This window comes from Carlito syrichta, unplaced genomic scaffold, assembly GCF_000164805.1.
Source record: "Carlito syrichta isolate Samal-C Ts95f unplaced genomic scaffold, Tarsius_syrichta-2.0.1 Scaffold316389, whole genome shotgun sequence".
Taxonomy (NCBI): Eukaryota; Metazoa; Chordata; class Mammalia; order Primates; family Tarsiidae; genus Carlito; species Carlito syrichta.
The window spans coordinates 305,223-320,429 of NW_007260485.1; the positions used below are offsets into that span (position 1 = coordinate 305,223).

Below are 15,207 nucleotides of genomic sequence, written 5' to 3' on the forward strand. Positions count from 1 at the left end.
CATGTACAGAGATTCTAATTAGAGATGGAATGTATATGTCTGGAATTCAGGAGACAAATGTTGGCCAAAGACACCTGTATTTCCTTGAATCTAAGATGATTCGATGGGGTACTTTCTTGATCTTTATCAGAAACTCAACAGAAGGCTTCACACAATATACTGTATTGCACCTTGATCACAGTGACTGACATAAGCCACATGATTTTAGAACATGGTTTCTCAACCTTGGCACTATTTTGAGCCAGAAAATTATTTTTGTTGTGTGGAATGCCCTGTGCACCATAGGATGTTTGGCAGCACCTCTGACCTCTACCCTCTAGATGCCAGTAGCACACTCCCATCATGGACAACTAAAAATGTTGACTATCCTAGGGACAAAATAATCCCATTTGTGAACCAGTTTTACAGGAATGAAATTGGGGGCGAGAAGAGTGTGACTTAAATGTAAATGAAATAAGGGCATTAAAATTTGGAAGCTGTCAGATCAAAAGGAGTGAGCATAGACAGAAAGGTAGTCTGAGGACTATGCTCCGGAGTACGGGAGGATCAAGACACATGAGGACCTTGAGAAGGAACGGTTAATGAGGTAGCTCCACTGCCTCTCCAAGTTCCACTAAAATGAAAATAAAGAAATATTTTCAAAATTGCAAATTCACAAGAAGACAAAGACAAAATTTTGGAAGCTGGAAAGCATATGGCTGAATGGTAGCCAACTTAGCAGAACCAAGAAAAGTTGAATCCTGGGCCAGCACTGGAAAAAAGCAGGCGCATTCAATTTATATCATGTAGCCAGAAGCAAGAGCAGAAGTGATGATGAGACTCAAGCAGGAGGACTGGTTGGAAGCATACTTAAGAAGGCAGCTGATTTCCAGATTCCCTCCTTTACATGCCTACCAGCAGTGGTCTTGGGTACAGGTTAATATTCACTCATAGGATTTATAGACCTTAGCCTAGCACAAGGTTCACTCAGTTCTGCAGAAAGACCAAGAGAGCATGGTGGCACTTTAGCATAAGACATAATGTCTTTAGAGGGAGTCCATATAGTCCACCATGGGCCTCTTTTGGATCCATAAGTGACAGCTCATTGTGAGGGAACATTTGGGAAGTCCAGAAATCTCTCTGGCTTAGGAAAACTTCATACTCCGCAGGAACCAGCAGTATCTTGTAACAGCCAATAAAGGGTAAGTTCTAGGGCCCTTCGAGGGACATGTTCATGCTCACTTGAAAGAGCTACACAGCACAACAAGAAGTCAACGCCTGTCTGTGTCTTTCCTTGCTTATATAGTTCTTCATGGAACTGGTCCATAGGCACTCACCAATCAGGAGTCAGTTTTATAATGAACAACATTACCTGGAGACACTAAATATTTATTTTTAATCCAGTATGTTTCCAGGATGAGAATACCAGAAGAAAAACCCAAGGTCATTTCTCATTTAAAAAAAAAAACGGGCCAGGCTTGGTGGCTCAGCCTGTAATCCCGCACCTTGGGAGGCCGAGGTGAGTGAATCGCCTGAGCCCACGGGTTCGAGACCCGCCCAGGCAACTTGGCGACACCTCATCTCTACAATAAAAATAAAAAAATTAGCCGGGCGTGGTAGCACGCGCCTGTAGTTCCAGCTACTTGGAAGGTTGAGGCAGAAGGATCACCGGAGCCCAGCAGGTCGAGGCTGCAGTGGCTGGGAGTGGACACTGCACTCCAGTCTGGGCGGCAGAGTGAGACTCCAACTCAAAAAAAAAGGGTTCAAGGCCGGGCTCAGTGGCTCAGCACTTTGGGAGGCCAAGGGCAGTGGATTGCCTGAGCTCACAGGTTCGAGACCAGCCCAGGCAACTTGGTGAGACTTCATCTCTACAATAAAATAAAAAAATTAGCCTGCTGTTAACCTTTTCTACCTAGAGCAGTGATTCTCAAATGGGGTGAATTTTGTTCTTCCCACATTGTCACAGCTGGAGAAGGTGTATGTGCTACTGGTGTCTAGTGAGTAGAGGCCAAAGGATGCTGTTAACCATCTTGCAGTGCACGAGATAGCCCAAATGTCAATAGTGCTGATGGATAAGAAACTCTGACCTAGAAAGATTAGATGAATGTTCACAGACTAGATATTGAGGGCCACCTCTATATCTCAACCCTTCTTTCAAATGGGCTGCTAAAACACTGGCAGTCAGGCATAGGGGACTGGAATAATCTTTAGAGATGCTCACATGATAAGACTACAAAAAACAGAAAAGAACTTTAGAAGATGAAATTCACAGAACACTAATTTTGTTTGAACCAAATGAGAGATTTACTCAACTGGGGGGAAAGTCTGGAGTTGAAACAGTGATAAACAACATATAGAAAATTAAATATTTTCACAAAGATAATTATTAATTCCAGAAAAGCAAAATGATATCCCAGAAAGGAAATATAGTAAGAGTATGCAGAAGTTAGCAGTAAATTACAAGTATATAGTCATTATAATATAAAAACTGAACATCAGCACAATCAAAATATACTGAGTAGGTGGGAGAATAGAAGTGAGAGGAGTTGTCTAAAAACAGCTATATCCTCATCTTTCAGAGTAAGAAGTCAGTAGCTAATACAGACAACTACAAAAAAATCAAGAATGGTGATGTGCATGTGGACTTCACGATACACAGGTAAATACTATAAGAATCAGCTAAAAAGTAAACATTGCCCACTTCTACAAGCAGAATATGATGTGTGTATAGGAAAGAACTTTCTGTAACATGTTTCACAGAACTATTTAATTCTATGCATGAAAATTAAAATATTTTAAAAACTGTTTTGGATTAAAAGACAATTTGATACATGACTTTGGGATATATTAAACTTGTCTCAGTTTACTTGGTTTGAATCAGAACAGACTAGACCCAGAAAAAAAAACAATGAAGCAAATTCCTGGTTTGTTAATCCACTTTCTTAACCCTCCAGGAAAGGCACAAGAAGAGGCTAGATAGGTTAAGACTTTAATCTCTTTCCTTGCTCTATTCCTGCTTTACTCACTGAACCTTATAGTAAGTCTTATAAATATTACACCATTGAATACTGGCATCCTTGTGCATGGATATCACTAGATACCATTTGAAGTGTTTGCTGGGAGAGAGACTTTTCACTTTTTACTTTATTTGCCCTTTCATTGCTTGAATTTATATAATGGGTATATTTTATAGAGAGCAGACAGACAGACAAACATACACACAATATTAGAAGATTCTTAATGATTAGTTCATTAACTTGTCCTCATGCATCTTGACCCAGCTCAAAATACAGTAATCTGACCGAATGGGTATAATACCTACAAACAAAACAAATGATCAAGAAAGCACTTTCCTAATATCCCAGCAGGTAAATATAACGACTTGAAATGATAAGTAGTAGCTGGTGCTAAATATAATTCCAAGATATCACAAAGTAGAAATCAGTTTTCATTTCTCTATAGAATATATACTACTTAGATAAATTTTGTTTTAAATAAGTGAAGGTTTATTCTTAAGACTGACATGATTTGCTAACTTTCTTTGCAATAAAACTCAGGTTTTATGCAAAGAAAGTTATTCCAAACGACCATGATTCTTTTGTGCTTCACAGTACCTAGAACAGTACCTAAAACAAAGCTAGGAACATGGGTAGGTACCAAGAGTTACTGACTGATGAAAGTTAATCTAAAGAATTAAATTACTTGGGGGAAAAAAATTAAACATGTCAAATAACAGTTAAAAATTTTAAATTTCTCAGTAATTCCTTCAATAATGTTTTACAAGATTTTACTTTAGTACTGATTATTCATAAATAGATTATTTTATCTGTATTAGAGAGTATTATAAACACAAGTTTACTGGAAAGGCTGACTTTATTTTGTCCCCAACTTTCTTCTTTCCTGCTGCTACCCTAAAACAGAATTTACATTTCCTTGACTAAAATAATTCAATAAAGAATTCTCTTTCACCAAACTCAGCTTTTGTTAAACCTGTCATTATCATAAATCCATTCCTTACCCTCCCCCATCATACACTTCATCTTTTAAAAACGTGTTCATGTATATCAAACTTTTGATTCTCTGAATTACTCTGTAATGAAGGTAGATAAGGTACTACTCACTCCATTTTACTTATGAAAGATTGACATTCAGAGACGTTGAATAACTCACTTAAGGTCCCATGGGTAGCAAGTGACAAAGAAAAAACTCAGAACCAAGTTTTCTGATTCTACACTCGGGCTCTTTCAACTAAACCATCCAGACTCTTTGATAATAAAATGGAGTAAACTCTGAAAAATAGATCTTGGACGACTACAATGGAGATGTGTTTCCTTAAGTAATTTTTAAACAAACATTTAAAAGCAATTATCACCAGCTTAATAACTATCAATGTTTTGCAAGCCACATTTCAATTTTTTAAATCATGTGACACAACTGATATTCCAAATACTGTAGTCATAAGAAAAAGAAGAAATAAACCACTTTGAATCATCTTTGTGACACTGCCATATCTGGTAATATATTCCTTCCATACTCTGATTTTAAAACTTAGCTTAGAAGTACCTTTGACAAATCCTAAATGTAGAAGAACTAAGAAAGCTCTTTAAATTACATTGTTTTCATATAATCTCCCTTTTATTTTAATACTAAAACACCAAGGAAAATAGTTCCTTCTATTTACCTCAGTAATTGGCTGCCCCTGATGTGTCAAATCCAGTTCTTGAGGGCGTGTTACTTTATCAATATCCAAAGAGTCCATGCTGGAGGCTGCAGAGGTGATGCTGGAACGAGAGGAGTTGCTGACAGAGCGTCCTTCAGCATCACTCACAGTGCCTGCCGACGCAGTTCTCCTGTGCTGGTTAGTTACTAAGGGCTTAGTTTCTTCTAGCACAGACTGCTGAGCAGCCTCATCCATGCTCAAGGAGGCCTGTTCTAACTGCGCAGTGATGTCATCTAGGGAGTAGTTGGCATGGGAAGGTTTAGTTATCCTATTAGATGAAGACGATAATCCTTTCAAGGTGCCATGTTTTGATGAGTGTCGGCTAGCAGTTAATTTTGGAGGAGCTTTCGATTCTGTGACTTGACGCTTACTATTTCCTGAACCAATACTGCTGAGCTCCTGCTCTATAGAACAAAGATCAGCCATCAAGGCATCCAGATCCACAGTCTCTCCTTGATTCAGAGCTTCTGCAATGAACAACACATTTCCAGATCACAATCAGAATTTGTACATTTTATTACAAATCAGCTAATAAATGCAGGTGATGAAGCAAAAGAATTCATCTCATTCGTCTAAAACCAAAGTATTTCTAAGTTTTTGTCTTAAATTCCAAGAGAAATTTTTAGAAGCAAACAGTCCTCTTTTAAGATTTATAGTAATCAGAGGAGAATAAAATTATGAGTTCAAAGACAAAAACACTATAAAAATCTTATACTATTTCATGGTTTTAATCACATTCCCCCATGCAACTTTTTATCAGAGACTTTAATAAGCTGTTAATATGACCAGTACCTTGGTAGGAATGTTAATACCGAAAGAGCTGAGGGCATAAAACGAGAAATCAAAAGTCTAAAAAGTTATAGATTGGTATGCCAATTCCAAATACTATGATGTTGACTAGGTAGAACACATTAAATAAAGGCCATAGGAGCTGATTTAAAATTACTAACAAGTAATTTCACTGGACTTTAATCCAGTGAGAAAACAACAATGCAATTAAATTTGCTATGGGGTTCCACCTGAAAAGTATGTACTTTTTCAATTATAAATAAATCAACTAGAATAGTATTCTAGTTATATTCTAATTTGCTTTTGTCTGATAACTTTAATTAGTTATATAACACACAAATCAAGAAATATAAGAACTCGGTTAAGTTATGCAGATAGTTTTTATATTTGGAATTATAGCTGCATTGCTCCTGCATTATGTAACTTAGCATATTATTTTACATTTTCTTTCCATTTACATCTTACCATTCAAGTTGTATATGGAGAAGCGATAAGAAAAATTGGCCATGTTTGTTTCTTGGCGAAGTGGAGACCTTTTCACTGGTTCCATGGGCTTATCAGAATCCAAACTCTTTAAAAAAAGTTTAATTAAGTCATATTAAATTCAAGTTTCAATTATACAAAAAAAGAATGAAGCTTGTTTTATGAGTACGTGAAATGCCACATAATAATTAATAAAACACAAGTTATTCTAAGCTTTAAGGAAACAGCTTTAAGGAAAAGTATAACTGGTTACAACATATATTGTTTTGGTTATAGTTATTTCGATTTTTAAATATGTTTTTTATATATGCTTTAAATATATGTTTATATGCCGTTTTAAAGGAACTTGTCACTGTTATAGTTCAATGTAAATCTCTTTTCAAATATATCAAGTACAGTGACTAACCTCATTTTACATAAGTGCACTGTAAAATAAGCTAGGCATATGAACATGGTAAGACAGGAAACAGAAAGGAACCATGGATAGAGTTCTGTTCTTTTTTTCCTCAAAGGGATTTGGATTTGGTCTAGCATAGCCTCATTCTTTGGTATGAAGTACCCTAAAGGTAAGGGAAAGTTCTGGATTTAAAATCAGTGAGACCCAAGACCAAACCAGAGAGTTCAACTTCAAACATGATGAAATTTCCAGCCAGGCTCGGTGGCTCAGTCTGTAATCCCGTGCCTTTGGGAGGCTGAGGTGAGTGGATTGCCTGAGCCCTTGGGTTCGAGACACACCTGGGCAGTGAGACCTCATCTCTACAACAACAACAAAAAAAAAATCAGCCGGGCGTGGTAGCGCATGCCTGTAATTCCAGCTACTCGGAAGCCTGAGGCGGAAGGATTGCCGGAGCCCAGCAGGTCGAGGCTGCGGTGGCCGGGAGCGGCCACTGCACTCCAGTCTGGGCGACAGAGTGAGACTCCAACTCAAAAAAAAAAAACAAAAAAAACAACAATGATGAAATTTCCTTGTTCATTGGAAGCTCTATCAAGATGAGGGCAAACTATAACCCAGCTACCTGCCTGGGACAAAGGTGGAATTACACTGTACTATGGCAAGTTCTCATCACCTTTTAAGGTATACTCTTTTCCTCTCTAACCTTTCTACAATAAGAAAACAAGGTAAAAAGGTCCACACCTGTAATCCCAGCACTTTGGGAGGCCGAGGTGAGAGAACTGCCTTGAGTCCAGGGGTGTGAGACCAGCCTGGGCAACTTGGCGAGACCTTGTCTCTACAATTAAAAAAAAAAAAAATTAGCTGGGCATGGTGGCACACACCTGTAGTTCTAGCTACTTGGAAGGCTGAGGTGGAAGGATTGATCACCTGAGCCCAGCAAGTTAAGGCTGTGGTGGCCATGAGCATGCCACTACATTCCAGCCTGCGTGACAGAATGAGACTTCAACTCACACACACACACAAAAAAGATACTTAAAACAGAAATTCAGGGAAAGGCTCAATAGTTACTTAGTGTCTGTTTAAATAGATTTGCAAAACATTAGAATTGGTCTTTTTTTTTTTTAAAGCTGGAGTCTCATTCCATCACCCAGGCTAGGGTGCAGTGGCTTGTTCACAGCCAACCCAGCATCGACCTGCTGGGCTCCAGCGATCCTTTCACCTTAGCCTTCCAAGTAGCCGGAACTACAGGCATGCACTATTACACCCAGCTAGTTTTTTATTTATTGTAGAGACAAGGTCTGGTCAAGTTGCCCAGGCTGGTCTCAAACCTGCGGGCTCAGGCAATCTGCTCGCCTTGGCCTCCCAAAGTGCTGGGATTACATACAGACTGAGCCACCAAGCCTGGCCAGAACTGGTCTTTTGAAAGTTTAATTTTCATTTAAATTAAGTATCATGTAAATTTCAAATTTGACAAGAACGCTGGTTATACTATCTGTAGAATCATGGAATTAGATTAGAATGCTATCTTTTCTTTATTCATTTATCTCAAAAGAAAAAGAATCCATACAGACGGCATCCATCCTATTTTGAAAACTATCAAGTACAAGAGAACCACCACCTCTTCAGTGCCTTATTTAAAAGTTTTCAAACAGCTAGGAAATTCTCTTTTAACTTCAAATCTAATTCTTCTGCAGTTATTTAAGCCCTAATCCTCCTTCTTTTGGTAGAAATGGAGAATAACAAGCAGCTAATGTCCTCTGTAAAGCTACTTGAATACAAACTGAGGTCATACTAAAAGTTAATCTATTTACCAGTCCAAATAAGCAGACAAAAATTTACTATAATTATCTGCTATGTCCATGGTGCTGGGGCAGCAAAGGAAAAAGTAAGAAGTACTATTTAGGCCAATAAATTAGTAATATAGCAGGGTGACTTTTAACCTGTTTAAGGGAGTTGCTGAGAATTTGATAAAAGGTATGAGCCCTCTTCCAGCAAAATGCACATACACACAAAATTTTACAAACTATTTTAGAAGATTTGCCAACTACTTAAAACTTAAACCTGATTTAATACAAAGTTGAAAATACTAATAACACTGAGTATGTGATATAGGTATACAGATGACACGTTCTAGTGAACTAAAGTAATAAGAAATTTGAGGTTTTAGCCACTAACTTAGTCAAATATTTCTTGAAAGTTTCTGAAGTGTCATAAAGTAACCCATGTTAGCAGTGGGTCAAAATGCAATGGTTTTCAACTTTTTTTTTTTCTTTAAAGAAAGAGTTATATATGAAAAGAACAGTCATAGCATTTAGTGGCTCTTCACATTTATATATTAGGTAACTTAAAACGTAGGGGCAAGTACGAGGTACCAAACAGCTGAAATGCCATCTGCAGGGAACCAACACAGAGTTCCTATTCCACCTAGAGTAGGTGAATCAAAACCTACCTGTCTTTTCTCCCTGCCTCCTCCCAGTACGGACAAGACAATAAAATCACACGTTCAAAAACACCCCACATCACCTGGCCCTTGTGTACTTTCCTCCATGTGCTATCACTTCCTATTTCCTCTACTCTGCTTCCTTCCTTCCCCAGCATAGAACTGCATGGCTTAGTCACCATCTCTATATCAAAATTACCCTTTAAAAAAAATTTAAGAATTAAATGGAAATCGTTTGGCAACTAACTACAGACACGAGATATTCCTGACCAAAAAAAAAAAAATCTTACTTCTTCTGATTAGAGATGAAAGGAATGATTCCTATGAAATCCTAGTAGGATCTGAAAACATTTTCCCAAAAATCCAGTATTAACAGATTATGGGCTGGGTGTGGTAGCTCATGCCTGTAGTCCTAGCACTTTGGGAGGCCAAGGCGAGAAGATTGCTTAAGCTTAGGAGTTGGAGACCAGTCTGGGCAACATAGTAAAACTTCATCTCTACCAAAAAAAATGTCTTCTAAATTTTAGCCAGGAATTGTGGCACACATCTGTACCCCTAGCTACTTAAGAGACTGAGGCAGAAGGACTGCCTGAGTCTAGGAGTTTGAGGCTGTGGTGAGCATGATCATGCTACTGCAATTCAGCCTAGGTGATAGAGCAAGACCTCAACTCAAAAACAAAAACAAAACAAAAAAAAACTTCACAAGATGTCTGCCTTTCAAAATGATCTAGCAGGAACCAGATGAAGAGTTTATAAGTTTTAATTCTACACTGCTACTGAAATAGCTACATAACAAGTGAGTACTTCAAGCTTCCATTGCTCACCCACCTTATTTTTCCATTAGTTAAGGAATCTCAAACTTTTGCAATTTCACACAAATATTCTTCCCAGATATATCATTATTATTACTTTTTGAGTCAGGGTTTCACTCAGTCACCTAGATTGAAGCACAGTGGCATGATCACAGTTCACCATATGACCTCCTGGGCTCAGGTGATCCTGCTGCCTCAGCCTCTGAGTAGCTGGTACTACAAGCATGTGTCACCACACTGAGGTTTTTAAAAAAATTTTTTGTAGAAACAACATCTTACTATATTGCCCACGCTGGTCTCGAATGCTTGGGCTCAAGCAATCTTCCTACGTCCACCTCCCAAAGTGTTGGTATTACAGGCATGAACCACTGTATCCGGCCACTAGAGATATTATTTATGGGTAAGTTTTGTTCTGATGTTCTCATTGCCATGAAATTCAATTTATTTTAATAAACACAGACACATCTTCATATATTAAATATAATAAATTACCTGAGGCAATAACAACCGTAATCTTTTATTCTAAAAAGTGTCCTGGTTTAGATATTGTCACTTTAAAAAACCCAAGATCCAATAAAGCAAAATGAAAATAACTTTGCCACTGTTTTAAAATGCAGCCCAGATACTCTGTTTTCTCTTTAGATCATATAAAACTTTTGCCTTAAAATGCAGCCCAGAATGAAGTTTCATGTAATAGAAAATATTTACATGGGAAGAAACTATTTATGTTGTAAAATAGATTCAAATTTATTAAGTTATAAAATAATTTGCTAAAATTTAGACTTAAATTTTAGGTCTTAAAACTTTTTAGCTAGTAATCTCAAATTTATGAAATAGATATGAAGTAATCCCTCTAGAAGAACAGTCTTGCACAAATTTTTTAAAAAACATCCTTAAATAACCATAGAAGATAATATCATCTGTTCTACAGTGACTATTCATTTACTTGCTAATGCTTTGAACATTTTTTCTTTCTAGCAGAATTTTAAATTTTAACTTATATCCATGTATTTATGTATGCACATTAAACTTTTAACAGACAGTGGTAACTTCAAATCCTTAGCTCGTTTTCAAGCACTACTTCTAACCTGAGTGAGTTTGTCTAGTTCCCCAAGCCAGGCTCCAAACATTTTGTCCAGGTCCTGATCTTCCTTGTCACTGTCTTCTTCAGCACCATGGTCAATTTCTTCATCTGATAACTGTTCCATCTGAAATACAGACACGTGCATAGAATGAATAATCAGAGGTTTAACTTGAAAATTATGCAGTATAAAGTCTGGTATATGATGGGGGGACTCTCACCAAAAATATGCAATTAGTTTTTGGAAGGTGGGTCCCTTATAGTACAGGATTCCTCTGCTAGGTAAATGTCCTAGGAACCCATTGACATCAGTATACCAGTTATTGTTGTTGTGAGAGGCTGCATTCGGCTTCAGTGAAATTTTTTTTGGAGATTCTTTCAACGAATTTGTCCATTTCATGATGGATGATTTACATGAACAACTGGCCCAACTGCACTGAGTGTTCAAAAGTTTTTGACCCAAAATGGCATGGCCACCATGCCCCACCCTGCCTATTTCCCCTGATCTCACCCCAAGCTACTTTTTTTGGTTTCTCCATGTGAAAAAAGTCCTCAAAGGGAAATGTTTTGCTGATGTGGAAGAGGTGAAACAAAAAATGGCAGGAGCACTAAAAGGCATCCAAATTGATGAGTTCAAAAACTGTTTTGAGCAATGGAAAAAGTGTCATGATAGGTGTATTGCATCAAATGAAGAGTACTTTGAAGGTGACTGTAAGTTTAAACATGTAAGAATACATTTTTTAATAAATAAATACCAGTTTTTTTTTTCCAGACCCCCCCTTCATATATTGCCAGTCTCTGGAGTCAAACCTTTCATACCAGAAATTATATTATAAAAGACAACTGGAAGGCATTAATGCAAACAGTGTTGACAAGTGAGTAGAAACAAGTAATAAAGTCTCAAGTTTTTAGGAAATTGTAAAAGAAAATCAAACTCTTTATCTAAATAATGAGCATCTGTATACCTAACCTGAATTTTATCCCATATCTTTAAAATTAAAAAAATTAAAAAAGAAAAAAAGAAAATCAAACTCTATCAGAGTATGGCCAGAATCATAAGTAACAATACCGAGAAAAATCACAGAGCACTCTCTTTAGCCAGCAGACGATACAACATGAGTATAGTTCTTTCCACTAATAGCTCCTGTAACACCCAAACACCACAGAGAACAATTTCAGAAGACTTTAATGCGGTAAGTTTTTATATTGTTTATTCTGCAAAAATTCTATTTAGATACATACATGTATCCTGAAAAACCTTAGTCTGACAAACACTTAAGAGAAAATTTGGCAAAACAAAATGTTTAATTTAGTCTGGCTGGTTGATAGGCTCCTTCTTCTGTCATTTCAACTTGTCTTCTTTCTCTACCTTACTCACTTCTCCATAATTCCTACAAAATCCAAGAAGAAAATTAAATTGAAAACTTTTAATTCCATACACAAAATGTCCTATATGTGGTGACTTTCCAAATAAAAGTTCATTGAAAGAAAAAAGTAGTTTCCTTTTTTCCTCACTAATAAAACAGTGTGATATCTAACATGGAATTTGCATATTATTTTGTGAAGATGGGAAGAAAAAAATTACATGTAACAAAATAAGATCAATGACTGATTAATCTGATTAATATAAAATATTTCAGTATTAAAGGCCCCGAGGAATCCTCAAATAAAGTTTAGTTTTGCTTAAACCAGTCCTATTCCAAAGTAAAAATTAGTCAGGTAGAGCCGGGCTTGGTGGCTCAGTCTGTAATCCCGTGCTTTGGGAGGCTGAGGTGAGTGGATTGCCTGAGCCCGTGGGTTCAAGACCCGCCTGGGCAACTTGGCGAGACCTCATCTCTGCAATAAATCAAAAAATTAGCTGGGCATGGTAGTGTGCGCCTGTAATTCCAGCTACTTGGAAGGCTGAGGCCACTGCACTCCAGAGTCTGGCTGACAGAGTGAGACTCCAACTCACAGAAAAAAAAATTAGTCAGGTAGGCATGTTAGTTTGAAGTTCAGAAACATTAAGTGTTTTCTTTCTTTTTTTTTTTCAAGTAAGCAAATCATTGTAACTCCTGGTTTACAAAGTTATGGTAGGTATTTTATGTTTTTAATATTGCAGCTACTGACTAAAATTCAGTAAAATTTTATTCTAAAAGAAAAGAAGTATCAGCGTATTCCAAATTTATTCAACTATAAAGCCTTCTTTAAACTTCAGTCTTAGGGACACAATGAATATCATCACTGTATGTTACATTAAATACTTTTGAATCACATTTCTAAAATACAAATTTTGTTCCAGTGGATCTAGACAGCATGTGGAGTATAACCTGTCAGTTGGTTTAAACAATCCCTCAGAGATTATATAGCACATGGGCATCCCACTAGAAAAGATATATTTAATCTCAAATAACTACTTGATGATATACATCTGCTATGGTTTGAATTGTTATATGCTATTTACATGCTACACAAAATTTTGCAGAATTGGTCAAACAGTGCTGCAAAATTCAACTGTACTTAGCTCTAAAATGTTGAAAATCAGATCATATCCCATTTAATCACTGAAGGGAAATAATTCTCTAAGGCCCAATACCACAGCTCATCAATATCTCTAATAGAAACTGGTAATTACCATTTCTTAATCTTTCATCACTTTAGTCATATATAAATTGGGGCCTTCTAGCCGTGAAATGAAAAACGGAGCTACCAATTTTCCAACCTAAATTTGACTCTTCAAGAGATTTGATCTTTATTAAGTCACTTGTAACATTATTTCTAAGTTTTGTATTCATTACTAAATAATTTACAGATCAGTCTGTGAATTATTCTCCGACTCCCCCCCATATAGCATCATTTCTATTTGCTATTCAAACCAAATGAGGAGCCTCAGAAAGTTTTATGCTATATATATCCAAATAAATCACAATACTAAATCTGAATTTTCCCAACATAATGTTCCTACTAGAAACAGTGACAACAGAAAATAATTCAACAGTTAACTGTCCCTTCAATCAAAGGGAAGAAAAATCAAGGATAAGATAATAGAACTTATAAGTCTTACATTTAAAATACTTTGGATTTAAAAATAGATAGCTACCTAAAAATTGACCTTCCATATGACCCTGCAATCCCCCTACTGGGAATATACCCTGAAGAACACAAATCACTCTATAAAAAAGATACCTGCACACGTATGTTTACCGCAGCGTTATTCACAATAGCAAGAACCTGGAAACAACCATGCTGCCCATCAAAAGAGGACTGGATTAAAAAAATGTGGTACATATACACGATGGAATACTACGCAGCCATAAAAAAGAACAAAATCATAAATTTCGCAGCAACCTGGATGGAACTAGAGTCTATAATGCTGAGTGACCTCACACAGAAACAAGATCAGAATATCACATGTTCTCACTCATATAATGGACCTTGAACATCCAATGTAATACTATAAGAAAATGACTGACGGTACTAGGAAACTATGGGGGGGAGGGAGATGGGATTAACAGTAGCAAATATCTGTCTGGGGCTGGGAAAACACCTCTTATCAACAGGGTGTCTGAATGAAACGTAATTGTACACCTAACCCTTAACTGTACCCCACAAAACTATAATAAAAATACTGATTAATTATTAAAAAAAAAAAAAATAGATAGCTACAAATAAAAACCTGATGTCATAGTTCATTGATTTACCTATAAAAAACACAAAATGTTAGTGAAAGGAAAAATCTCATCTGACCAGGTCAATTAATTATGCAAATTATTGCTAGTTTGAGAACACTTAGAAGCACTAATGTCCAGTCTTTATAATGAGAGTCAATGAGCAACAGAATCTGTAATATAAGAGTCAACTTTCTCTTCCTCTCTAATCTTTAAAACTAAACACACTGAATAACGCAGAAGCTAAAATATTCTAGGAGTAATTTTACTTTGAGGTAGTGACACTTATGCTTAGTTACATTTTATATCTCTAAGTACATTTAAGACACCTGGACTTGCAGCACTGTTTTCCAGCAGAAGCCATTATGATGCTTTTGGCAGAGACTGCAGCTTTAGTAACTTGAATGAATATTTTAGGCAACAGTACATAAAGCAGTATATTTATGGCAATAATATTCACCATACAATAGAATATTATCCAGGTAATTCATCATCAGGAAAATCTGTGATGCATGGACATCCTAACACACAGTATAAGAAACTTATAATGAAAGAGAACAGGGAAAGAAACTAGTCATAACCTCTATGAACAAGAGACTATGATAGGTAGGCACTATCATTCCCATTTTATAAATGAGGAAAACAGATTGCAGATTAGTGAGCTATAGCTGTTCTTGGAGAAAGACTGAGGACAGCCCTCTAGGTTCCCCTGCTTCAAACAACACTTTCAATTTCAGTTGTTTTACAGATGATGGAGCTTTCATATAAGATTTCATTTAAACCAAGAGTTCATATTTTTTTTTTAGAGTTGGTATTTCACCCCGTCGTCCAAGCTGGAGTGACCTACTGGCTCAGTTGATCC

At 36.7% G+C, this 15,207-nt stretch overlaps 1 protein-coding gene across 2 annotated transcripts in view; it reads right to left on the reverse strand.

Moving 5' to 3' along the window:
* RAPH1 (Ras association (RalGDS/AF-6) and pleckstrin homology domains 1) overlaps window positions 1-10,826 on the reverse strand; it is a 51,497-nt gene extending 40,671 nt beyond the window's left edge. For both annotated transcript variants that reach the window (XM_021707130.1, XM_021707129.1), the window contains exons 1-3: window positions 10,706-10,826; window positions 5,954-6,059; window positions 4,661-5,166 (exon numbers count right to left, since the gene is read on the reverse strand). In XM_021707130.1, the coding sequence (XP_021562805.1) occupies window positions 4,661-5,166; window positions 5,954-6,059; window positions 10,706-10,825 (732 nt within the window). In that variant the 5' untranslated portion in view covers window position 10,826. The remainder of the gene's footprint in view (window positions 1-4,660; window positions 5,167-5,953; window positions 6,060-10,705) is intronic.
* Between the last annotated feature and the right edge of the window lie 4,381 nt (window positions 10,827-15,207).